Genomic DNA, 26,196 nt, shown 5'->3' with positions numbered 1-26,196 from the left:
CGAAAATTGTACCGGCCTACGTCATCGTTTGTTTACATCCTGACAACCTGACAACCTGCCCGGCAACAGACGACGCGATGCAGAAAACATGTTTCCAAACGACGAAATAACATAATACAGATAGCGGATCGCTATCTGTATTATGATAGATAGCGATAACACTTGTTTTTACTTTATATTTGTATTGTATTTAATTGTTTAATCGAAACAATAAAAAAAATTGCCCGCGAAACGGGCGATCGCGTCAAATGACGCGTCAAATCACGTAGGAAGGTTCTTGAACATTCTAGACTATGAAACCTGCTTAAAACACTCAGTTTACTAGCTAAATTCTATTAAACAATTCAATACAATACAAATATAAAGTAAAAACAGTGTTATCTAGTGATCCGTTATCTGTATTATGTTTCAAGAACCCTCCTACATTTGACGCCATCGCCCGTTTCGCGGGCAAAACATTTGTCATTTGACGCGATCGCCCGTTTCACGGGAATTTTTTTTTATTGTTTCGATTAAACAATTAAATACAATACAAATATAAAGTAAAAACAAGTGTTATCGCTATCTATCATAATACAGATAGCGATCCGCTATCTGTATTATGTTATTTCGTCGTTTGGAAACATGTTTTCTGCATCGCGTCGTCTGTTGCCGGGCAGGTTGTCAGGATGTAAACAAACGATGACGTAGGCCGGTACAATTTTCGCCCCCGGTACAATTTTAACGTGACAGCGGCCGCCGTTGTCTACACTTCCAACGGCTATGCATTCGCATGGCTCTCACCTCCTCAAATGGCGGAATCTCGACTGCATAATTTGTGGTAGTGGGGGACTGCGTTCGCGCTCTCCCCTGATATTGATGTGGAAAATACAAATCAAAATATTGTAGTAGGTGACCGAAGATATTTGTAGTGTTTTCTAAAGGTGCCGAGATGATGCCTCATGAAACGTCAAAGCATCGCAGCCAGATGAACCCAAGTACCCCTGACTGCAGCCCGCAGACGGAGCCCACATGGAGGGGGCGGGCACTCAGTCCACACAGAGGGGGCCGGCACTCCGCCCACATGGAGGGGGCGGGCACTCAGTCCACATGGAGGGGGCGGGCACTCAGTCCACATCGAGACGATTGAGCAGATTTCCGCTGCTCTTGTTAATGCAAGAGTAAACGGTAATACTATGTAAAGCTAGCGGGAGCCCATGCTGTTAATTAAATTATACAAACAGATGGTGCGGGAGTATTGTGACTGGGTATCTTTCTTTGCTGCGTACCATGGAACTATTATAAAGTTAAGCATAGCCTAAACTACTTGCAAATACATTTTCTCTTGGTTATTTTTTTTTCAATGCTGTTTGACCAGTCCTCAATGTGAACTGAGTGGCCGCCCCCTCCATGTGGACTGAGTGCCCGCCCCCTCCATGTGGGCGGAGTGCCAGCCCCCTCCATGTGGACTGAGTGCCCGCCCCCTCCATGTGGGCTCCGTCTGCGGGCTGCAGTCAGGGGCTTCTCGATGAACCTCCAACGTGGTTCGTGCTCGAAGTTTCAAAAGGGTACGCTAGGGACATCTAGTGGTGAATGAAATTATGACAACCCAACCCAAAATTATTTTTGTTTCGTGTGCCGATACAACATAAAATCTTATGAGAATTTAGGTAATTTCAGTGATACATGATGTGTGTGAGTGTGCAATTCATAAATATCTCCAGAGCTCATGCTAGAAAATAAATCATTTGGCAAAAGAGAATGTGATTGATAGATTAAAGTGGTATCACACTGCATGATGACTGAGAATGAGTGATTAATTCAATAGCCATTAAAGTGTTCTTGGAACTGGGAACTGTCTTATTTTTGTAAATTATGTGTTTAGCCAACAGGACAGTGAAAGTGCTTTGATTATTGCATTTTTTTGGCAACATGATAGTAGAACTGATTTTGTAAAAGGGGAAATGTGGTTGAGATGTGGGACAGTTTTTGGCGATTTCATTCATGATTTCATTCAGAAACAGGATTTGGCTAATGATTTTTATTTAGAAACAGGATTTGGCTAATGATTTTTATTTAGAAACAGGATTTGCTCCAAAACCTTTGGGCTTAGCCGGTTTCTCTTTTTTGACACAACCTCTCCTGCCTTTGAAAAAACTTGCTCACAGGGCACATAGGATGCAGGGGTACACAAACATTTCAATGACAAAATGTAGAGGTGTGAAAATAATAGTTTCTGCGTTTCCCAGTATTGGAGTGGATCATCATTTCGGTTGATGTGAGGTTCTCTTAAATAGTGCTGGACCTCTACGATGGCATCGGCTGTGGCACTATGACTTTGTCTGCTCATCTGCACAGTTGCATCCAAATGTCGCCACAGTTGACCTAGGGAACATAGACAGAAAATTGATTCAATATCATAACAAAATAAACACAACAAAATCAAATTTTCTCTATTCATTTACCAGAGGAGGTATATTTAATATTTGATAAACAGAGAGGTCAGATGTGAGTTGAACTAAAGCAGTGGGGATTGAGTTGAATTCTGACAGGCGGGGTGGTACTTTCGTCAACGGACCCTCTTGTATCGCAAAGAGATGTGGGGACCATTTATCTCTATTTCTCTTTATCATATCACTACTTTAACGTAGTTGTGCGTGGTACCTGTATTGGCCCTTATGATAACTAGTTTTGAACGTCATTCTATCCCAATGTTTATCCTCATGTGCCATTATTAAAACAATATCAGGGTTATACATGTCAACATTCACGGTAACATTAAAAGTGTTTCTTTGTATCATGTCTGGATCACTAACGCCCGAGTTCTGTCTCAATGACAGGGGCGGTTCTAGGGGGGGCAGTACCCTCGTAAAACTGAGCTCGTACCCCCCAGTGGACCCCCCTCCAAACGTTTTTTTTTCATCTCCGTCCGGACGGGGGTCGATTTCTTCTGATGGTGTGGCACTGACGCACAAGGTGGAACTTGAGATTTATAATATATATCATACTGACGTTATTGCTGTTGGTGATGTATGACACTGAGTGGTTTGATGTCAGTGAAGGAAGCCCAAAATGTTGCAATATTGACAATTGCTTTGACCAATAAAACATTTCAAATAATGTTGACAATTGCTGTAATTGAAAGAAAAACGTAATACTATGCTACTGAAATAAATGCTGTAATGGGAAAAAGGCATTTATTGTTTATTTTGTTTTTGAATGCCGTTAGTTAGTACTAAACTAAATATTTTGCGTCCCGGGTTCAATGTGCCACTCCAACAAAACAACTAGCCCCAGTGTGGCCCCCCCATGAAAATTGGTCTAGAACCGCCCCTGGTCAATAACCTTACAATGAAATCAGTGTCATCCCTTATATTCACATGAGCGTAAATATTGTGAAAGTTCAACCGGCAACCACCAGTGAGAAATATTTTTTGATGAATAGGGTCCTGTCCGCGCCCGTTTTTAAAGTAAGATCATAGTTTCAGGGATCGTTTCTAGTTTATTTCCTTCGTGCGTCATCATAATCACGTGACTGAAACCCACCCATTGGCTGCCCAACGGGGCGGGATCCACCCCCAGAGCCAGAAACAAACCAATGAGCGTAGAAGAGATTTACTGGACTTCCATTCGCTGACCATCGCGGGGAATCCGCCTTCAGAGCCAGAAATCAACCAATGAGCGGTCAGCCGGAACGACCGCGTCTCCCGCGCGCCCCAATGCTTGTTGTGGTTGCTGCATGGCAGCTCAATATGAACCGTTCAGCTCACTTTTAACGTATTTATCATATATGCTTTAGGTTTAATTCAAACTTTTTTAAGTCTGACTGAGCAGCAGACATGGCGGGAGTTATCCGCCGGCTGGACGAGACGGTGGTTAACCGCATCGCAGCGGGAGAAGTCATCCAGAGACCCGCTAACGCCATAAAGGAGATGCTAGAGAACTGGTAGGTGTTGATGGAAGAACTGGTGGGGGTTGTTGGGAGCACTGCTGGGTGTTGATGGGAGAACTGGTAGATGTTAATTGGAGCAGCTCTTCGTGTTTACTCGGAATATATTGCTCCCACTGCACACACAACCAACTGGAAACTGAGCTGCACTTCGCACCAAGACATCAGGAACACACACTTCCCACGGATTACATAGACCTGCATGACTTTAAAGACGCCATACCTGTTTGGAGAAATACAACGATGTGCGATCACACCAGCCAGATTCACCGGTTGTGATGAGATAAGGCCCTCAAACTCCCCATAAACGGACTCATCCCACTGGACTCACTTTTCACTATTGACTACTGCACAAGTCATACATATTGTAAATACTGTGTATTCACTTTAGAGTATCTTTAATTTATTTGTTTATAGGAGATACCAGAATCTTTATAATGTCACACATTTACTTTTACTATATATTGAATACTTAATAGTGTAACATCTAATATATGTATTATTTTGTATTTAACGTTTTAAACTTTGACCTCTTTATTGTTCACCTGCTTTGACAATGTTAATGTTTGTTTGTTTCTCATGCCAATAAAGCTTTTTAAAATAGAATTTAAATGAATAACCTAACCTGGTCAAAAAACAATCCCATGGACAAAGCTGTGGCCAACATATGGGCAGATGACGTGACGCAGAAACCAATAACGGCCTCTGTATGTTAATTTTTTTGCAGTTTGGATGCAAAGTCGACTAATGTCCAAGTGACGGTGAAGGAAGGTGGTCTGAAGCTCATCCAGATCCAGGATAACGGCACCGGCATCAGGGTACGACTGACTGTCTGTCTGTTCGGTCTGTCCATGGGGCATCTCTCTGCTCTGCTGGCTTCGTGTCGTTCTCAATATCTTCTCCTTTTGTTTTTAACATAGAAAGAAGACATGGATATAGTGTGTGAACGGTTTACCACCAGCAAGCTGCAGAGTTTTGAGGACCTTTCTGCTATTTCCACCTATGGTTTCAGAGGGGAGGTGAGCTGAGACACATGCGTTACTGTATTACCAATATGTACTCTTTGTGTGCCCTAAAACATGTGATCGGGTGTGTGTTTGTGTCATGTGTTTTTATTGTGTGTTTGTATCGTTTGTTTGTGTTGTGTGTTTGCATCGTGCGTTTGTGTCGTGTGTTTGTGTTGCTTGTTTGCGTTGTGTGTTTGTATCATGTGTTTGTATTGTGTGTTTGCAGGCACTGGCCAGTATCAGCCATGTGGCCCATGTGACCATTACAACCAAAACAAAGGATGCAAAGTGTGCCTACAGGTAGGAGTTTCAAACTAGTTTCTCTGAACATGAGGGGCGGGGCTGTTTACGTCTCCTTGGGGGCGGTACTTGGACCGTTCTGAACACGTGTGTCGCCCACTTCCTCAGAGCCAACTACAGTGATGGGAAACCAAAAGGGCCCCCCAAACCCTGTGCTGGGAACCAGGGCACACAGATACTGGTGAGTGGTCCCTCACTTGATCAGAGTTCACCTAGACTCTGCATAGTCTCCCCCCCCCCCTCCCCTTTACCCCCCCCCCCCAAACCCTCTTACGCCCTTATTTGTATGTTGTATTTCCTGGCCCTTAATGTAAGCACTTATTGAAGGTTGTACGTCCTTGTACTTAAAAAAGTGCTTGGCATTGCGTAGCGTCTTATCCTAGCCATTTTTGTTGTATACGGGGAATGGGTTAATCTAGTGATTGTAAGTGCTTGGCCCTTGGTTCTATGAACATCGTTACTGTACCGACAGGCAGCGATATATTGTTTCAATTGAACTGCTGACAAATGTACTTACTGTAAGTCGCTTTGGATGAAGCGTCTGCTGAATGCCCTGAATATAAATGTAAACGGTCCGGGTGGGAGGTTCTTCAGGAGTAGGAGCTGTGCATGTAACGATGGTGCTGCGGCCTTTGGGTCCATGTCTGCAGGTGGAGGACCTGTTCTACAACGTGTCCACAAGGAGGAAGGCGCTGAAGAGCCCAGGAGAAGAGTACGCCCGGATCGTGGAGGTGGTGAGCAGGTGGGGAGAGACGGGGCGACGCGCAGCGGGTTCCTCCTTCGGTTGCCTCGTTCTATGTTTACGTTTACCTGCTGTCTCTTACTACTGTGGCCTTTTTTTTGCAGGTACGCTATACACAACTCGGGGAAAAGCCTTTCTGTCAAGAAGGTATTTAATTCGAGTCCATCAGTCATGGCTATTTTATTTTATTTCATGTTTAAACTTTCTAGAAGAATCCTGGATGACTTCTGTCAGAATAGACGTTTGATAGAGTTTCGCAGAAGTGTAACACTCGTTGGTTTCTGTGCTCAAACCTATCGGTACTAATGTTTTCTGCTCATCATTTTGCTGCAATAAACAAAAAGCATGTGAGGTTTTAATGTTAATTATGGATCTCACTCTTCTCAGCAAGGAGAGACGGTGGCAGACGTGCGGACCCTCCCCGACGCGTCCGTCGTGGATAACATCCGAGGGGTGTTTGGCAACGCGGTCAGCCGGTACGAAAGCCCAAACAAGGCAGTTTGTTCCTGTACTGCTCTGATTTATTTCTTACCCTCGACATGACCATTTCTCCTGAGCTATTGTAAACGAGGCGACAGCAGCTCAGGAGATAGACCGGGTTGACTGGTAACCGGAAGGTTGCTAGTACGATCCCCGGCTCCAAGTGTCCCTGAGCAAGACGCCTCACACTGAGCTGGCTGTCGCCTTGCGTGGTTGACCCCGCCGTCGGTGTGTGAATGTGTGAATGAATGGGTTTAAGTCGCATGGGATAAAAGCGTCAGCAAAATCCCCTAAATGTCAATGTAAATGTGTATTTCTGATATCCATGTCCGCCAGGGAGTTGATTGAAGTCGGCTGCGAGGATACGAAGTTCGCCTTCAAGCTGAAGGGCTACATCTCCAACGCCAACTACTCTGTGAAGAAGTGCATCCTGGTCCTCTTCATCAACCGTACGTCCCCCGCTGACGATCCACGCCACAGACCCACCTCAGCCGGCGAGCGTCACAGGGCCGCCGCTGCCGCCGTGCTGAGCTCTTCTCTGTCCGTCTGCCTCAGATCGTCTGGTGGAGTCGGGCGCCTTGAAGAAAGCCCTGGAGACGGTCTACGCCGCCTACCTCCCCAAGAACACGCACCCCTTCCTCTACCTCAGGTAATGCTATTCCCCGTATTCAACAAAGATAGCTAGGATAAGACGCTACACAATGCTAGGTACTGTTTTAAAGTGCCAGGACGTACAGCATACAATAAGTGGGTAAGGGTACCCTGGGATGGCAACAGGTTAAACTGCCGACATTTGGGTTTGAACCAAGGATGTAGGGGTTTGCCGCCGATAAAGTGCAGCCCAGCCCGTAGCTTCGTTGTGTGTGTGCGAACCGTCTCTGTGCTTGTCCTCCACGCCGGACCCCCCCTAGCCTGGAGATCGCCCCCCACAACATCGACGTGAACGTGCACCCCACCAAACACGAGGTCCACTTCCTGCACGAGGACAGCATCATCGAGAGCGTCCAGAAACACGTGGAGAGCAAACTGCTGGGCTCCAACTCCTCGCGCACCTACTTCACCCAGGTAGGGTCAGGAGGGGCGCGCTGCACTTTAAGAGACACTGAAACACGGGTTGCCCTTAACAGGCAAGCCCGCGTTTGACGCTAGGCAGGAATATAAAGTAGCAAGCCCGTATCCTGGCTAGCTTTCATGTTCATCACAAGGTAATCTCGTGACGCATGCCGTTTATGAGTCGTAAGGGTTGTTAAGGGAATCGTACCCGGGGATGCCGACAGGTTACTCTGCATCAGATATTGGGGTTTGCACCCAGAACCTTTTGGCTGAGAGTACAAACACACCGCCCTCCACAATCCCCCGTACCAGCCCCAGCCCCATGCAGATGTGAAAACGTGCCGTCAGGGCAGCATGGGTAAAGAAAACCTGAATGGGACACAATCACTGTGTCACACGCAAATGGCAAGTCAATGTCAAGGTTTTTCTCACAAAGTGAGACATTTAGGGGTCACTAACTCATGCAGGTCAATCTGGATCCGGAGGGGAAACCCCCACATGCGTTCCCGTGTGTGTGTTGCAGACATGACCGCGTGCCCCCCTGTGTGTGTTTTGCACACGTGACCGCGTGCCCCCCTGTGTGTGTGTGTTGCAGACGATGCTCCCGGGCCTGTCGGTGTCGGAGGTGAAGCCCCCCTCCTCCTCCGCCCGGGGGGACGCCGCGGGGGCGGATCCGTCAGACCGCGTCTACGCCCACCAGATGGTGCGGACCGACTGCCGTGCCCAGAAGCTGGACGCCTTCCTCCAGCCCAGGGAGAAGACCGCCCCGGGTCCCAGTGGGGCCGGGGGGGCGTCCGGTAGCAGCGGGGGCGGGGGCGGGGGCGGGGCCGGGGCCGGGGCCGTGTGGGCGGAGTCGGGGGCGGAGATGGAGGCGACGGAGGATGCTGCCCTGCTGGAGGCCCTGGGGGAGGTGGGGGAGGTGGGGGAGGTGGAGGACATGGAGCCGGCCTCCAGAGACAGCACCACCACCCCAGACCAGCCCAGGTACCGGTCATTGTGTGATAATTCAGTTGGAGTTTTACAATGTTGATCATCTCTTATCTATAATTCATAATAACGTGTCATTAATAATTAGATATTGCTGCGAAATGTCTTTAACATTTTACAATCGACACATAGTTCAGCATAACACTTGCACCTGCTAACCATGTTAATAATTATGTGCATTAACCCTTTAAGTGTGTGTGTTAGTGCGTTTTTGTGTGCAAACTCACATGTGTGTGTGTGTGTTCCCAGGAAGCGCCCCAGGACCAGCCAGGAGGAGGGGGAGGAGCTAACAGCAGCAGCCACGCCCAGGAGGCGTGTCATCAAGCTGAACAGCATCAAGGAGCTGCGGACTGAGATCTCTGAAGACACCCACAAAGGTCAGTTCCCCCCTCGCCCCGCTCCGAACTGTGACCTGAGGCATGTGGCTCAGAGCGGGTCGGCTGGTAACCGGAAGGTTGCTAGTTCGATCCCCGGCTCCTCCTAGCTGACGAGGTGTCCCTGAGCAAGACGCCTCCCCCTAACGGCTCCTGGCGAGCTGGCTGTCGCCCTGTGGGGCTGACACTACCGTCGATGTGTGAATGTGTGCATGTGTGTGCATGACTGGCTGAATGTGAGGCAGTATTGCAAAGCGCTTTGAGTGGCCCCTGGTTAGGAATGCGCTGTATAAATGCAGTCCGTTTACAGTGAAAGGCTGAACTGAACGCGGCCTCCCACCCCCCAGGTCTTCAGGAGATGCTGCAGAACCACTCGTTTGTGGGCTGCGTCAACCCCCAGTGGACCCTCATCCAGCACCACACCAAGCTCTACCTGCTCAACTCCACCAAGCTCAGGTCAGACCCCAACACGCAAACTCGCACGATTCTTCAACATGTTGGTGTGTTGGATTCCTCAAGATGTTGTGTTGTTTCTCCTGTGTTGGATCTTCGACATGTCGTTTTGTTTTGTGTTTTTTCTGCTGTGTTGGATCTTCAACATGTCGTTTTGTTTTGTGTTGTTTCTGCTGTGTTGGATCTTCATCATGCTGTGTTGTTTCTCTGTGTTGCAGCCAGGAGCTCTTCCGTCAGATCCTGATCTATGACTTTGGGAACTTTGGTGTTCTCCGGCTGTCGGTGAGTACCCCATGCGAGGCTGAGCACAACGGCGCCAGCCTCAATAACATGGTCACATGTTTTTAAAAGGAAATTACACTTAGGGGGGCTGAGATAGTGCTAGACCCCGGCTAAGTGGGTCAAAGTCTATGTCAGACCCCCGTCTAAGCGTGTGTGTTGTGGTACGTCCCAAAGCCCGGCCCTGTCTAAGCGCGTGTGTTATATGTGTATTGTTTCCCAGAGTCCGGCCGTGTCTAAGCCTGTGTCATGCGGTCCTGTCTAAGCGCGTGTGTTATATGTATTGTGTCTCAGAGCCTGGCCCTGTCTAAATGTTTGAGAGTGTGTGTTGCGGGCCTGTCTAAGTGTGTGTGTGTTGCGGGCCCTGTCTAAGCCTGTGTGAGCTGTCCGGCCCTGTCTAATCAGTGTGTTGTCCATGTCTTGTGTCCCAGAGCCCCGCCCCGCTGTACGACCTGGCCATGCTGGCGCTGGAGTCGGAGGAGAGCGGCTGGACGGAGGAGGACGGGCCCCGGGAGGGCCTGGCCCAGTACATCACCGACTTCCTCAGGAACAAGCACGAGATGCTGGAGGACTACTTCTCCCTGGAGATAGACCAGGTCTGTCTGGGGTCCGTGGGGGGGGGGGGGGGGGGGGATTCATAACATCATGCACGAGGTCGCTGACCTGGACTACACCTTTTTATTAATCACTCACTTTTGTGAGAAAAAGCATGCTGTCAATGGGTGAAAAAAACCCTGATTGTGTCCCTTTCAGGTTTCTTATATAGTGAGACATATAGGATGACATGCTAATGTACGTCAATCCGGATTTCTGAGGAAAACCCACACGGAGAACGTGTTTCCATGGCGCGCAAACACACACACACACACACACACACACACACACACACACACACACACACACACACACACACACACACACACACACACACACACACACACACACACACACACACACACACACACTATTGTTTACTGTAGCTCCCATTTCCTCTTTCCACAGGACGGGAACTTGACCGGCCTGCCGCTGCTGCTCGACCACTACAGCCCCGTGATGGAAGGGCTGCCCATGTTTATCCTGCGCCTAGCAACAGAGGTAGGGCCCATGTTCATTCTGCGCCTAGCAACAGAGGTAGGGGCCCGTGTTTATCCTGCGCCTAGCAACAGAGAGATTGGAACAACTATAGTTCTGTAAACACTCGCAGCGATGTCTCCTGGTGGAAGGGTGGCATGTGGCTCAGGAGGTAGAGCGGGTTGGCTGCTAACCGGAAGGTTGCTGGTTCGATCCCGGCTCCTCCTTGCTGAGTGTCGAGCTGTCCCTGAAAAAGACGCCTCACCCTGACTGCTCCCGACGAGCTGGCTGTCGCTTTGCGTGGTTGACTCCGCTGTCGTTGGCTGAATGTTTGGCAGTATTGTAAAGCGCTTTGAGGGACCACTGGTTAGAAAAGCGCTGGATAAATGCAGTCCATTTACCGTTCCCCACGGCGTCCCTCGGTGCAGGTGAACTGGGACGATGAGAAGGAGTGCTTTGGGGACTTTGCCAAGGAGTGCAGCCAGTTCTACGCCATCAGGAAGCAGTTCATCCTGGATGCGGAGCCCGGAGAGGAGCCGCAGGTACGTGGACACACCGGGGAAAGACTAGTCCTCGTCACATACTCCTACAGCGTGAAGAGATGTTCCGATACTATGATTTCCTTCCCGATACCTGAACTTGAATATCTGCCGATAGAGTATATACCGATACAGCATCTAGCATCCTAAATACTAACAGCGCTTGTTCTTATTGAAGGGTCCTCTTACGTTTCTTCGTAAGTAGGTCAGTATTGACTTACTGTTTTTTTCCGGATTTGATCATTTATATTTGTAATCTATAATTAAGACACATTTTATATTCTTGTAGTTAAGCGTGAGCATCCATGTTTCTCAGACTCTGTAGCTCGAACCCACGTGGGTCGGAGATGGCGCGTTTCCCATTCCGACTTTTCCACCTCCAACCGTTAACGAACGCAGCACAACACCGCAGTGTTTGACGTTCTGCACCTGTGTAGTTAGTGAGCTAGTCATGTGAGTGTATCGGATTGGCACATACTCGCGTGCTCGCCGATACCCGATGCTGCATTTTAGGCAGCATCGGAGGCATTTCCGATACTGGTATGGGAACGACTCTAGCAGGGAGCTCCGTGCCGGTCTGGAGCCGGGCTGAACACGTTGCCTTGCACTGCAGGAGGGTGAGGGCGGCTCGTGGCGCTGGAAGGTGGAGCACGTGGTCTTCAAGGCGCTGAGGAGCCTCTTCTCCCCGCCCAAGAGCTTCAGCGAGGACGGCAGCGTGCTGCAGATCGCCAACCTACCCGACCTCTACAAGGTGTTCGAGAGGTGCTGACCTCCCCGACCGCTAGGAGTGGCTGACCTCTGACCCTAACCGCTGAACTCAACAAGGTGTTGGAGAGGTGCTGAGGATGTGGAGAATGTCTGGAGAACACGTGTCCGTTTTGAGATGTCCTGTCTAACATGTTCCGCTTTATAGTGTGTACTCTTCATGTGAATAAATGTTGTTCTTTAAATACTGGATTGAACGTTTTCTTGCAGGTTAGAGGGAAATCTTTCTTTGAAAAAACATTTATTAATTAGCATGCATGTTAATTATTAACACTTAATTGATAAAGGATTTGGCCAAAGGTATTCAGAAGCCAAGCAGACCAATGTGTTTTTCCTGTGGAAGAAAACTTTCCATACAGCTCGTTTAAATGGGACGCGTCATTCCGCCTTCAGGAAAATACCTGAAGCGCGGAGCTGGGAAAAGCACCAGGACCATTAACCCCTTAAACGTCCCGACAGTTTCACTCTTCATGTCTTCAGCAAAGGAGCCCAACGAAAATCCTTTCCTAGGATCTTTCCACTTCACCGAACCCTGAGGAACCAGGAAAGCTTTGAACTCGAACCTGAGAACAAAACCTACCGACGACTAAGCTTCGGTTTTATTTAGCTCTAAAAGTCAACATTTGAAGCTTCCTCACAGGACTTGTAGCTTTTAAAACTAAATTGAAGATATTACATTAAAAAAGTTTTACTCTAATGTCTCTTGGAAAAAATAGCTCTTCGTAGCTGACCCTATGCAAGTCCCATAGCAAATAACTTGCCGGGTTTCATTCCTTTTAATTTACGCAGAGACTGAACAAAGATGCATGGCGTATATACAGCTTTGTAAATTACACATTTATTTCAAGAAAAATCTTTTAAATATTTGAAAAGAAAAAAAAAGAATCAATGAAAACCGCAGAAGACAAATTTGGTTCTACATATATTCTCAAATAAAGGACTGCAGCACTGTTGAAATACATGATTTTGTACCTGTTAAAAAAAAAAAAGATCAGTGTTTATAGTTGAACGGTTCAGAAGGGTAAGTCTCCAAGGTGTGAGAAGGCACTTGACTGGTGGGAGGGAGACGCGGGGCAGGGGGGTTGGGATGTACAGGGGGGGGGGGGGCAGACCAGCCATCAGAGTTGAACCTATTAAAACCATCATGAGACCCATTCATGCAACTCATCAAAAGGGACAAAGCAACAGCCAATGAGACGCCTCGAGGCCTCCTGAATATCACGATGTGGTACCAAGCGTTGAAGAACTTTAAAACTTTTTAAAGTAGCGATTCGGGAAACGTCCTCATATCTCCCAGAAAACCCGTGGGTTTCCATACATTGCCGAGGCGTTTCTCCGGAGAGCAGAGCAGCGGGCCGGACAGAACGGGCGCGTGCCGCCAATTTAAAAAACAAAAACACAGTTTAGTCTCCCGCCTGTGCTACAAATGTCTTATTTCCTTTTTCTTTTTTCTCTCCTCCCCTTTTATTTGGTTAGCTACGTTTAAGTGTTTTAGCCGAGAAAGGGAAGTGTGCTCCAGACGCAAATCGATAAAGTTCTGAGGTGCGAGTTTTAAGGGCTTCTGTGGTGCCGAGGCCGCAGCGGCGTCGGGGAGGGCCGCAGGGGGGGGGGGGGGCGCAGGGGGGGGGGGGGGGGGGCGTGTTCATTGCTGGGCCAGCAGTGCGTTCCTGTTGGCCTTCATCTTCTCCAGCCGCTTCACCAGGTGGCTGTTGGTCATTTCCATCTCCTCGTTCTTGTCCAGGGCCGTGCGCAGCTGGGGGGGGGGGGGGGGGGGGGAAACACAGGGAGGATGAGATGGTGAATGGACTGCATTTACACTGCGCTTTTCTAACCAGTGGCCACTCAAAGTGCTTTACAAGTTTACCTAACATTCACCCATTCATGCACACATTCAACCATTCACAGACACATTCATGCACACATTCACCCATTGATTCATACATTCATGCAGACACCAGCAGCGATGTCAACCAAGCAGCCAGCTCGTCAGGAGCAGTCAGGGTGAGGCGTCTTGCTCAGGGACACCTCGACACTCAGCTAGGAGGAGCTGGGGATCAAACTAGCAACCTTCCTGTTACCAGCCGACCCGCTCTACCTCCTGAGCCACATGCCGCCCTATGTGGAGTCGGTCAGAATAGAAGAGCCCAATGTTGCTCAGCCATTGGGGGAAACGGGACTGGCGAACCCTCTCACCTCTCTCTGGAGTTTCCTCTTCTCCACCTTCAGCTCGTCTTCCACCTTCTCAGAGTTGTCGGCCGATGCCTTGTACCGAGCCACCTGTCCTTCTAGTCTGTTGACCTGCATGAGGGGAAGTTAAGGGGCGAGTGAGCAGCAGTCCTACACCCTTGTCTAACCACGTGTACGAGCTGCTGAAAGGTATTCTCCACTACTCACGTTTTGTTCCATTGTACCCATTTCCTGTTCCGCCTTCGAGAGCTTGAACTTGTATTCGCTGACCTGTCGGTTTGCATCCCCTGTAGAGATCACACACACACACACAGAAAAAAATCATCAGCCACGTGTGGGAAGACTCATCACAAACAGCACATCAAAAAAACTACGGTGTTGTGCTGCGTTCGTTAATGGTCCGAGGTGGAAAGTCGGAATGGGAAACGAGTCATCTGCGTGCGTTCGAGCTACCAAGTCGGAAAAACATTGATGCTCACGCTTAACTAGAAGAAACTGTAGACAGTAAGTGAACCAAATCTACATTGCCGTCACCGTAAGAGAACCCTTCTATACGAACAAGTGCTGTTAGTAGTTACAATGCTAGAGGCCGATACTCAAGTTCAGGAAGCGGAAATCGGTATCGGGAAGGAGAAAATGGTATCGGAACAGCTCAAGTCAGAAAGTCTACTCACTCTGCATCTCGATGATGTGCAGGTCCGTCCCGTTCTCCATCCGCTCCCCGTCGGTGGACGTGCCGTCCATCTTGGCATGCTTCTGCCTCTCGTCCTCCACCTGCATCTTCAGCCTCCTGATCTGGGCCAGCAGCTCTTCCTTCTCCTCCGCCTGCTTGCGTAGCCTGACGTCTGAAACGAGACCGGTTATAGCATTAATATGCGGTTATACACAGAGGTTAAAACATATGAATTAGTTAAACGTACGTGAATCGTACATAAGCAAACTGTGCAGGGAATGTATGCAATGTGAACTATTTACACAGCAATCTAAACAAAGCACCAGAGAGCCAGCCAGCTCTGGGTTGTCTCTACCTCCACCTCTCTGAGGAGGACTCAGGCTCTTCCCTCGGGCTCTCCCCACTCACCTAGTGGCCCTTCTCCTGCAGACTCCAGCAGCTGCGCGGCCTCCTGCGACACCAGCGTGAGCCCGGGGGCGTGGTTGGCCTCGTGGTGGTAGTCCCCGTTGGGCGTGCCCTCGGGCAGGATCACCAGCCCGTGTTTCTGGGGAGAGAAGGAAGGCGAAGGAGAAATGGAGAACTATGACTGCACTGCTCTCCTCTCCTGGGATCCATCGTTGGGTAAACAATCGGGAAGACGGATGCCCTTAAAACATGAGCGTTTCTTTGTAGGTCAAACACAAATACTGGTCACCTAATCGGTTCACTGTGTTTGTCAAACATAAGAGTTCTGCACTTAACAGACACTGATTAGGCGGCACGAGTGGCCTTCGGCCCGCACACAAGAGGCGGTACCCTGTGTTGTGTGTGGACCAGCCCCTCCGGATGCTGCACAGAGTAGCAGTCACTCTGGGGTGGGTCGGGGGGGGGGTGGGGGGGTGGACCTACCTGTCCCGCCTTGGTCTTGGCCGTGGCCTTGATGTCAGCCAGCTCATCTCTGAGCTCATCTCTCTCATTCCTAATGCAATCAAAGTATTCTTTCTGCCTCTCCAGTGCCTGGCCAGGGGCACCGGGGGCCAGAGCAGGAGACGGAGGAGAGACGAGAGAGAGACAAGAGAAGAAGAGAAGCAGGAGAAAAAGTTGGATGGACAAGAATGGACTGACAGCTCCACAGTGTGTGTGCATGCAGGGCCGATGGCAACAGCGTGCAACACACCGGACACACACAGAGGAGAGACAGCGTGAGCATGCCAGACGTTGGAAGACAGGATCATAGGAAGGGTTGCAAGAGGGAGGTGCAGAAAACTAAACTACACAGGAACTGATGGTCTCAGGCAGGACTTTAAAATAGAGAGAGAAGCTCAAGTCCTCCATGCCGTGGAAATCACACTCTGTTAAGATGTTTGAGTTTATCGTGCATGAGACCTCAAGATGCTTTTAAAGTGGATTAACGTTCCTAATGTACACACAGACGGTCTCTTGCTTCCGTACCAAATTATTTCCATCCACAAAAAATGTTTTGAAGCCAAAATCCAAACCTATCTGTTTAGGGATGTGAGCGATGCAATGTTAACTATTTACACAGCAATCAAAACAAAGTGGGGGGGGTGTCTGACTACAGGCTGGTGACTAAGGGTGTTCGTGGTGCACCAGCAGTATGAGATCTGGTCCATCGCCCTCTCTCAGGCGTGACATCCACTAGACCCTGAATGTGTGCGCGTGAATGCATTCCAGCGTTAATTATTATTAAAAAAAAACGCATCCATCCGATTGGACAGACTTGATGACTTCCCTTCTCATCAATCAATCCTCGGCAAACCTACGGTTTGGCGTGATGGATAGTTCATCGATGAGGAGTGATGGGTGATGGTTCTTATAAGCACGCTGTGCTTGTGTTTTACAAACGGGATGCACTAGCTTTACGTTGGCTCAAGCGCAATGTAAGCACACGCGTGTCCAAGCGGGGGTTCATCAAGCATGGGTCAACGGAACAGGCAACCAGGGGGAGGAGACCCCCGTCCGTCCTGGTGGCCCGTCCTCCATGCGGTTACAAGCCGACTGCGGCCTCTCTACTGGGGGGGGGGGGGGGGGGGGGAGTGCGGCCCCGGAGGAGCCTCCTACCCCGATCTTTTTGTCCTTCCAGTTTATGGTCTCCTGCAGGTCAAACACCTCCCTGGTCAACGTATCTAACTTAGCCTGCGTTTGCTGGCTCGTCTGGAGAGGAGAGGCGGGGGGTGGGGGGGGCGTAGAGAGAAGAGGAGGAGGAACACGTCGTCACAGACACAGCGGCACCGCACCAGGAGGAACAGAATGAAACCATCAAACACAGAGGAGGAGGAGAGGACACCGAGGGGTGGGAGAGAGACAGAGAGAGATGGAGAGGGGTGGAGATGGGGAAACTGGTTCACTTGGGAAAGAGTTTTAGATGGCAAAGTCTGAACATGGAAGGACTGAACATGGAAATCAGTTGAGATAGAAGTAGGGAGGCCAGAGGAGGTAGAAGGGACCTAAACAGAGAGGGGTGGGTGAGAGGCCTGGGCCTGAGCATCTCCGGGCAGGGCAGCCCTGTGGCCCGTCCACCCGTCTCACGCCCCTGCGCGGCTCCTGTCCCCGGCGGTCGTACCTCGATCAGCTCGTCCCGCTGGCGGATGCCCTCCTTCAGCTCGTCCTGCTTGTGCTGCAGGACGTTACACGTGTGCTTCTGCCGCTCCAGCTCCTGTGGGAGGAGTAGGAGGTTGAGCACAGAGGAGGCTGTGGGTCTGGCCAGCGGGGCTAGGCGCACAGCCACAGGTCACAGCGGGCGGTGTGACATGTCTAACGAGTCATGTTACACATATGACATGTATAACGTGTCATTTTACATATATGACGTGTATAACGCGTCATGTGACACATGACATGTGTAACATGTTATGTGACATATATGACATGTGAAACGTATGACAATTATTACAACTGACGCCAGTTGGTTGGCATCAGTTGGTTGGCACGGCAACGTTGGTTGGCTCTGGGGCCCCCCAGGAGGGGAGGGCCTTCTCACGCCTCGGGGCGATGCCTCGTACCTTGGACTTGTCCTCCAGCTCCCTCTTCATCTCGGAGGTCTGCTCCTCCATCTCCTCCACCACGTCCTTCAGCGTGTCCACCTGGTAGATGAGGTTGGCCTTGTCGTTGTCCAGCTGGGCGTTGGACACCATGGCCTTCTTGTACTTCTCCTCCACCTCCGACAGAGACTCCTGGGGGGAAGGGAGAGGTTAGGCGGAGCGGGGGGGTGTTGCAGCTCACCTGGCCGCAGAGGAGGGTGAGGGAGGTGGAGAGTGGGGGGGAGGAGGAGCTGGAGGGTGGGGTGGAGAAGGAGGAGGGTGGGGTGGAGGAGGTGTAGGTTGGGTGGGGGAGGAGGTGGTTGGTGGGTCGGGGTGGAGGAGGAGGTGGAGGGTGGGGTGGGGGAGGAGGAGGAGGGTGGCGTGGAGGAGGAAGAGTGTGGGGGAGGAGGAGGGTGGGGTCAGGTCGGGTGGAGGAGGTGGAGGGTGGAGTGAGATGGGGGAGGTGGAGGGTTGGGTGGAGGAGGAGGGTGGGGTGGAGGAGGAGGGTGGGGTGGAGGAGGTGGAGGTTGGAGGAGGTGGAGGGTGGGGTGGAGGAGGTGGAGGTTGGAGGAGGTGGAGGGTTGGGTGGAGGAGGGTGAGGGGTTGGAGGAGGTGGAGGGTTGGGTGGAGGAGGGTGAGGGGTTGGAGGAGGTGGAGGGGGGGGGCCAGGTGTGCTGTCAACGACGAGTTTAGACAGAGGGTCGTAGGTTAAACCAGACGGGGGAGGTCCAGATTCAGAGCGGATCTGAGGCATTTCCCCCTCCCCACACATTCTTTAGTTCCTGTGAAGGGGGGGGGGGGGGCTCCAAACCTCCTGAACCTGGAAGCTCCACCTCTTCATTAATAGTGTCTATGGGAGGGGGTGGAGGGAGTTTTTCAGTTCTCTATGAGAAGTGGTTCTTTTTCCCCATCAGTCCATCCCAAGCAGACCCACTCATGCCCTCTCCATGTGGGATAGAACCAGGCCAACAGAGAACCGAGTGAAAAAGGTGGTGGTGGTGGTGGTGCAGTGGTAGTGGTGGAGGAAAGGGGGAAAGAAACCATTGAGGCGAGACGCTAGAGTCCCACCCCCGGCTGTGCTCTACCAAGTACAAGTACAGGACTCGGGTGTCAGGTGTGCGAGTCCACTACCCTGGTCTACCAAGTAACAAGACATATAAGTGCACTTACTATAGAGGGTTAACCTTTGAACGCTCATTCAACAGTAAACACAGGTGAGACAAAGGGAGAGTCAAAACGCTGGTGGGTGGTGACCCTGGGAGGTGCGGACCGTGAGTCAGTCGCTGTGATAAGAAGCTTCACTTCACACGTCATTCAACAGGGGTGAGAACGCCAGTCGTCGGTTCCTCGGCTCACAGCATCATTAGGACTTCTGCTTTCGGTTTATACACTCAGACGCAGGTTAGGAAGATCATGCAAAGTGAGGACCAAAGGGAAGCCAGGCCATTCACAGACTGGGGGGGGGGGGGGCAGTAGAGGTCAAGGTTCACAGTCTGAGGGGTTGGGAGGGAAACGTGTGCAGGGGTTGTAGAGTAGAGAGGTTGGAAGCGGGAGGCCATTAGAGGGTTCTACACAGAAAACACATGCTGGAGGGATCGCGTCCCGACTACCTTCAGCTCCTTAAGGCCCTGCATGTATCTCCCCTCTACATCCTGAATCTGGTCCTTTAGCTCATAGATATCCTGGCGGGCAGACGGGAGAGGTGGCGGACGAGGAGCAGGAGGAGGAGAGAGGGAGGGAAGGAGAGAGGCTTGAATACGACCAGGCAGAGGAAGGAGAGCCAGTACCGTCTTCAACACATTGATCCCCGGACACGAGAGCACTTGCTCTGACAGGGAGGAACGGTTATGGGGCCACTACGAACACACAGAGGAAACAGCAGCGTGGCGGACGGCCTCAGTGGGCACGGGAGGCTTCCAACGCAGGAGGAAGACGGCGAGGTCGCGGACCCAGGTACGCATTAGTGCAGACCCGTAGCCCAGTGAAGGCGGCATGCTCCCCTAGCTCAACGCGACACACTTTAAAAAGGAAAGTCGGATACGTTGAGTGACTTCATTCTACCATTTGATTAGTTCATGTTGACTTAAAGTCTGGAACTTTGATTGCATGAAATAAACAGCCCATTGACGGCCTGCAACAGTCATTGGTTAGCATTGAAACAAAATCATTATATTACAATGCCAGAACATGGTCAAGGTGAATAAGTCTAAATCCTTGAAGCGGGGAGTAGTATTCTAGTAGTACAGTAGAAGGGGTAGAAGTATATTACAATGACCAAACAAGGTCCACTGTGTATCCACCGTGTTCACATCATACCTCATTCTGCACATTACTACTTGTATTGCATTACTTTTGCTGCTGAACTGCGCTTTTTCTTCTCTGTGCAGTGCCACTAAAGACGACCGTAACCCGGGGGTGCGTCGGAGGGCGCGGCCACCTTACCCGGAGCTCGCTCATACTGGCGTCGGGGTCGACCACGGCGCCCGCCTCCACGCTGCCCCGCCGGGACGACGTGCCCCCCAGCGAGGCCAGGGTGGCGGCCGAGAGGCTGGGGGTCGCGCACCGCGACGAAGGCTGGGGGAACACGAGAGGGGGGGGGGGGGGGGGGTTAGAAAGGCACACAGGAAATGAATCAACTATACACATCATCAATATACATACATATTACCACTGTTTTAGTTTTTAGGGGTCCAAGCCAACAGGTTGGATCCCTATTGTTTTTGTAAGGATTTTTATTAGGGGTCCAAGCCAACAGGTTGGATCCCTATTGTTTTTGTAAGGATTATTCCTATTATTCTTACCTCCCTAAAAGTGGTACTACAGCCCAAACCGTAAATGGTGCCGACAAGCCAATTGCATGACTAGATCCAGATCTCTTCGGACTACGCAGACGACAAAATCCAGACACGCCGGTCCCTAGGTGGCGCTATACCAAGGAATACGCGTTTGGGGCTATAACTCCCACACCGAACCTCTCAGAGTCCAAAAACTTGTACACACAGATGCACTGGAGTCTGCTGCATCTTTTGGCCTAGGCCACGCCCATTTGCGTCTAGGAATATTTTTCGCAAAATCGCGAAAACCGCAAAACTGTTTTTTCGCTACTCCTTCCACATTTCTCGACCAATCAACACCAAACTTTGCACACGACATCTTCAGACGCACACGCAAAGAATGCACGAAACACTTTTTTGATGCGACCTTTGACGACGAAACGGTAGCGTTTTGAATATTGGTTTATTAGCTAAATTAGACGTGGAATATCAAAAATCCAAAGAAATCCAAAATTAGACATCGGGTCGAGTCCAAATTTTACACACATGTTGGTGTTAACCTTAACGTCGTTCGATAAAAAATTCGGAAAAATTCGCCATTAGGGGGCGCAATAAACGAGGAAATTGTATATCGTCTGCAAAATTTCGCCGCGAAAACGCTACACTGACTTCTCGCTACTCCTACCACAGTCAAATCCTTTGTATCCACAGGTTCAGGGTAGCGTTTTGAACACATGCTTCGCGTTGTGCCGGCGAAACGCACATTTCTTGTCGCGTTGTGCCGGCGAAATGCACACTTCTTGGACCCCTGCATTACTGCTTGCAGTTCTAGTTAGGGGTCCAAGCCAACAGGTTGGATCCCTATTGTTTTTGTAAGGATTTTTATTAGGGGTCCAAGCCAACAGGTTGGATCCCTATTGTTTTTGTAAGGATTTTTCCTATTATTAGGGGTCCAAGCCAACAGGTTGGATCCCTATTGTTTTTGTAAGGATTTTTCTTATTAGGGGTCCAAGCCAACAGGTTGGATCCCTATTGTTTTTGTAAGGATTTTTTAGGGGTCCAAGCCAACAGGTTGGATCCCTATTGTTTTTGTAAGGATTTTTAGGGGTCCAAGCCAACAGGTTGGATCCCTATTGTTTTTGTAAGGATTTTTCTTATTATTCCAGCAGCTAAAAGTGGTACTACAGCCCAAACCGTAAATGGTGCACACACGCCAATTACATGACTAGATCCAGGTCCGTGAGGTGACGGCAGACGACAAAAACCAGACACGCCGGCCACTAGGTGGCGCTATACCAAGGAATACGCGTTTGGGGCTATAACTCCCACACCGAAACTCCCACATTCAAAAACTTGTACACACAGATGCACTGGAGTCTGCTGCATCTTTTGGCCTAGGCCACGCCCATTTGCGTCTAGAATTTTTTTTCGCAAAATCGCGAAAACCGTAAATCTGTTTTTTCGCTACTCCTCCCACATTTCTCGCCCGATCAACACCAAACTTTGCACACAACATCGTCAGACGCACACGCAAAGAATGCATGAAACACTTTTTTGATCCGTCCTTCGACGACGAAACGGTAGCGTTTTGAATATTGGTTTATTAGCTAAATTAGACGTGGAAAATCAAAAATCAAAAAAAATCCAAAAGTAGATATCGTATCGAGTCCAAATTGTACACACATGTCGGTGCTAACCTTAAGGACGTTCAAAAAAAAAATCGGAAAATTTCGCCATTAGGGGGCGCCATAAACGAGGAAATTGTATATCTTCTACAAAATTTCGCCGCGAAAACGCTGCACTGACTTCTCGCTACTCCTACCACAGTCAAATCCTTTGTATCCACAGGTTCAGGGTAGCGTTTTGCACACATGCTTCGTGTTGTGCCGGCGAAACGCACATTTCTTGTCGCGTTGTGCCGGCGAAATGCACACTTCTTGGACCCCTGCATAACTGCTTGCAGTTCTAGTTAGGGGTCCAAGCCAACAGGTTGGATCCCTATTGTTTTTGTAAGGATTTTTATTATTAGGGGTCCAAGCCAACAGGTTGGATCCCTATTGTTTTTGTAAGGATTTTTCTTATTATTATTCCAGCACCTAAAAGTGTGCCCACAGCCCAAACCGTAAATGGTGCCGACACGCCAATTGCATGACTAGATCCAGGTCCCTGAGTTCTAGGCAGACGACAAAATCCAGACACGCCGGCCACTAGGTGGCGCTATACCAAGGAAAGACGCGTTTGGGGCTATAACTCCCGCACCGAACCTCCCACATTCAAAACCTTGTACACACATATTCACTGGAGTCTGCTGCATCTTTTGGCATAGGCCACGCCCATTTGCGTCCATAATTTTTTTTCGCTAAATCGCGAAAACCGCAAAACAGTTTTCTCCCTACTCCTCCCACATTTCTTGACCAATCGACACCAAACTTTGCACACGGCATCTTCAGACGCAAACGCAAAGAATTGATAGACACTTTTTTGATCGGACCTTCGACGACGAAACGGTAGCGTTTTGAATATTGGTTTATGAGCTAAATTAGACGTGGAAAATCAAAAATCCAAAGAAATCCAAAATTAGACTTCGGAACGAGTCCAAATTTTACAGACATGTTGGTGCTAACCTTAATGACGTTCGATAAAAATTTTGGAAAATTTCGCCATTAGGGGGCGCAATAAACGAGGAAATTGTATATCTTCTAATTGGCCAAAGGAATGTTCTTCAAACTCAAGGGAAACCATCAAGGGGCAAACCCGAGTCTATATAGAAAATATAGCCAAGAATTATTAATATGGGCGGGAGTTATTTGGCAAAGGAAAATTGTCTTTGGAAAATTTCGCCACAGGGCGGCGCCAAAAAACGACGACATTGTCTATCTCCTATTTGGCCAATGGAATGTTCTGAAAACGCGTTTCAGGCTATAACTCCCACACCGAAGCTCCCACAGTCAAAACCCTTATATCCACATGTTGTTCACGGTAGCGTTTTGAATACTTGCTTCGCGTTGTGCCGGCGAAATGCACATTTCTTATAGCGTTGTGCCGGCGAAATGCACACTTCTTGGACCCCTGCATAACTGCTTGCAGTTCTAGTTATTATACTTCCCGCGCTAAAAGTGGGCCCACAGCCCAAACCGTAAATGGTGCCGACACGCCAATTGCATGACTAGATCCAGGTCCGGCACCGCTACTCAGATAACAAAATCCAGACACGCCGGCCACTAGGTGGCGCTATACCAAGGAAAGACGCGTTTGGGGCTATAACTCACACACCGAACCTCCAACATTCAAAACCTTGTACACACATATTCACTGGAGTCTGCTGCATCTTTTGGCATAGGCCACGCCCATTTGCGTCTAGAATTTTTTTTCGCAAAATCGCGAAAACCGCAAAACTGTTTTTTCCCTACTCCTCCCACATTTCTTGACCAATCGACACCAAACTTTGCACACGACATCTTCAGACACACACGCAAAGAATGCATGAAACACTTTTTTGATCCGACCTTCGACGACGAAACGGTAGCGTTTTGAATATTGGTTTATTAGCTAAATTAGACGTGGAATAGCAAAAATCCAAAGAAATCCAAAATGAGACATCGGATCGAGTCCAAATTTTACAAACATGTTGGTGCTAACCTTAATGTCGTTCGATAAAAATTTCGGAAAATTTCGCCATTAGGGGGCGCAATAAACGAGTAAATTGTATATCTTCTAATTGGCCAAAGGAATGTTCTTCAAACTCAAGGGAAACCATCAAGGGGCAAACCCGAGTCTATATAGAAAATATGGCCAAGAATTATTAATGTGGGCGGGAGTTATTTGGCAAAGGAAAATTGTCCTTGGAAAATTTCGCCACAGGGCGGCGCCAAAAAACGACGACATTGTCCATCTCCTATTTGGCCAATGTTCTGAAAACGCGTTTTAGGCTATAACTCCCACACCGAAGCTCCCACAGTCAAAACCTTTATATCCACAGGTTCAGGGTAGCGTTTTCAACACATGCTTCGCGTTGTGCCGGCGAAACGCACATTTCTTGTCGCGTTGTGCCGGCGAAATGCACACTTCTTGGACCCCTGCATAACTGCTTGCAGTTCTAGTTAGGGGTCCAAGCCAACAGGTTGGATCCCTATTGTTTTTGTAGTGTTTATTAGGGGTCCAAGCCAACAGGTTGGATCCCTATTGTTTTTGTAAGGATTTTTCCTATTATACTTACCTCCCTAAAAGTGGGACCACAGCCCAAACCGTAAATGGTGCCGACACGCCAATTGCATGACTAGATCCAGATCTCTTCGGACTATGCAGACGACAAAATCCAGACACGCCGGCCACTAGGTGGCGCTATACCAAGGAATACGCGTTTGGGGCTATAACTCCCACATCGAACCTCCCACAGTCCAAAAACTTGTACACACAGATTCACTGGAGTCTGTTGCATCTTTTGGCATAGGCCACGCCCATTTGCGTCTAGAATTTTTTTTCGCAAAATCGCGAAAACCGCAAAACTGTTTTTTCGCTACTCCTCCCACATTTCTCGACCAATCAACACCAAACTTTGCACACGGCATCTTCAGACGCACACGCAAAGAAACCCTCAGACAGTTTTTTGATGCGACTTTTGACGACGAAACGGTAGCGTTTTGAATATTGGTTTATTAGCTAAATTAGACGTGGAATATCAAAAATCCAAAGAAATCCAAAATTAGACATCGGATCGAGTCCAAATTTTACACACATGTTGGTGTTAACCTTACCGTCGTTCGATAAAAAAATCGGAAAAATTCGCCATTAGGGGGCGCAATAAACGAGGAAATTGTATATCTTCTACAAATTTTCGCCGCGAAAACGCTACACTGACTTCTCGCTACTCCTACCACAGTCAAATCCTATGTATCCACAGGTTCAGGGTAGCGTTTTCAACACATGCTTCGCGTTGTGCCGGCGAAACGCACATTTCTTGTCGCGTTGTGCTGGCGAAATGCACACTTCTTGGACCCCTGCATAACTGCTTGCAGTTCTAGTTATTATTATTATTATACTTACCTCCCTAAAAGTGTGCCCACAGCCCAAACCGTAAATGGTGCCGACACGCCAATTGCATGACTAGATCCAGATCCGTGGGGACTACGCAGACGACAAAATCCAGACATGCCGGCCACTAGGTGGCGCTATACCAAGGAATACGCGTTTGGGGCTATAACTCCCACACCGAACCTCCCACAGTCAAAAACTTGTACGCACATATTCACTGGAGTCTGCTGCATCTTTTGGCATAGGCCACGCCCATTTGCGTCTAGAATTTTTTTTCGCAAAATCGTGAAAACCGCAAAACAGTTTTTTCCCTACTCCTCCCACATTTCTTGACCAATCGACACCAAACTTTGCACACGGCATCTTCAGACGCACACGCAAAGAACGCTGGAACACTTTTTTGATCCAACCTTCGACGACGAAACGGTAGCGTTTTGAATATTGGTTTATGAGCTAAATTAGACGTGGAAAATCAAAAATCCAAAGAAATCCAAAATTAGACATCGGAACGAGTCCAAATTTTACACACATGT

The 26,196-nt window shown here is 49.2% G+C and overlaps 2 protein-coding genes and 1 pseudogene across 17 annotated transcripts in view; 2 read left to right on the top strand and 1 right to left on the bottom strand.

Annotated features, from left to right (window-relative positions):
* Positions 1 to 783: 783 nt before the first annotated feature.
* On the top strand, positions 784 to 852 carry LOC115560542 (uncharacterized; annotated as a pseudogene).
* Positions 853 to 3,649: 2,797 nt separating this feature from the next.
* On the top strand, positions 3,650 to 12,168 carry mlh1 (mutL homolog 1, colon cancer, nonpolyposis type 2 (E. coli)). Its single transcript, XM_030378865.1, has 19 exons — positions 3,650 to 3,925; positions 4,656 to 4,746; positions 4,849 to 4,947; positions 5,162 to 5,235; positions 5,344 to 5,416; positions 5,886 to 5,977; positions 6,082 to 6,124; positions 6,365 to 6,453; positions 6,794 to 6,906; positions 7,013 to 7,106; positions 7,369 to 7,522; positions 8,106 to 8,494; positions 8,747 to 8,874; positions 9,219 to 9,327; positions 9,543 to 9,606; positions 10,035 to 10,199; positions 10,606 to 10,698; positions 11,103 to 11,216; positions 11,827 to 12,168. The coding sequence occupies exons 1-19, from the start codon at positions 3,819 to 3,821 to the stop codon at positions 11,980 to 11,982; spliced, it is 2,247 nt and encodes a 748-aa protein (XP_030234725.1). The 5' UTR covers positions 3,650 to 3,818; the 3' UTR covers positions 11,983 to 12,168.
* Positions 12,169 to 12,792: 624 nt separating this feature from the next.
* Positions 12,793 to 26,196, bottom strand: part of lrrfip2 (leucine rich repeat (in FLII) interacting protein 2) — a 36,980-nt gene continuing 23,576 nt past the window's right edge. For 5 of the 16 annotated variants that reach the window (XM_030378849.1, XM_030378853.1, XM_030378855.1 and 2 more), the window contains 11 exons: positions 20,301 to 20,432; positions 19,469 to 19,540; positions 17,841 to 18,011; positions 17,402 to 17,494; positions 16,900 to 16,992; positions 15,727 to 15,834; positions 15,247 to 15,382; positions 14,840 to 15,010; positions 14,373 to 14,452; positions 14,172 to 14,276; positions 13,581 to 13,731 (listed from right to left, as the gene is read on the bottom strand). In XM_030378849.1, the coding sequence (XP_030234709.1) occupies positions 13,621 to 13,731; positions 14,172 to 14,276; positions 14,373 to 14,452; positions 14,840 to 15,010; positions 15,247 to 15,382; positions 15,727 to 15,834; positions 16,900 to 16,992; positions 17,402 to 17,494; positions 17,841 to 18,011; positions 19,469 to 19,540; positions 20,301 to 20,432 (1,272 nt within the window). In that variant the 3' untranslated portion in view covers positions 13,581 to 13,620. Of the gene's footprint in view, positions 13,732 to 14,171; positions 14,277 to 14,372; positions 14,453 to 14,839; positions 15,011 to 15,246; positions 15,383 to 15,726; positions 15,835 to 16,899; positions 16,993 to 17,401; positions 17,495 to 17,840; positions 18,012 to 19,468; positions 19,541 to 20,300; positions 20,433 to 26,196 lie in introns of all 16 variants that reach the window. The other 11 variants (XM_030378854.1, XM_030378861.1, XM_030378850.1 and 8 more) reach the window with 6 other exon arrangements.

This window comes from Gadus morhua, chromosome 15 (assembly GCF_902167405.1).
Source record: "Gadus morhua chromosome 15, gadMor3.0, whole genome shotgun sequence".
Taxonomy (NCBI): domain Eukaryota; kingdom Metazoa; phylum Chordata; class Actinopteri; order Gadiformes; family Gadidae; genus Gadus; species Gadus morhua.
The sequence above is the reverse complement of the archived record's forward strand: the minus strand, read 5'-3'. Positions and strand labels throughout refer to the sequence as shown.

Bases quoted from the DNA above. Each gene is read 5' to 3' on its own strand.
- mlh1 (XM_030378865.1), top strand. From the start codon at position 3,819: ATGGCGGGAGTTATCCGCCGGCTGGACGAGACGGTGGTTAACCGCATC. The intron at 9,328-9,542 runs GTCAGACCCCAA...TCTGTGTTGCAG, and splicing joins CTCAACTCCACCAAGCTCAG to CCAGGAGCTCTTCCGTCAGA. The intron at 11,217-11,826 runs GTACGTGGACAC...CTTGCACTGCAG, and splicing joins AGCCCGGAGAGGAGCCGCAG to GAGGGTGAGGGCGGCTCGTG.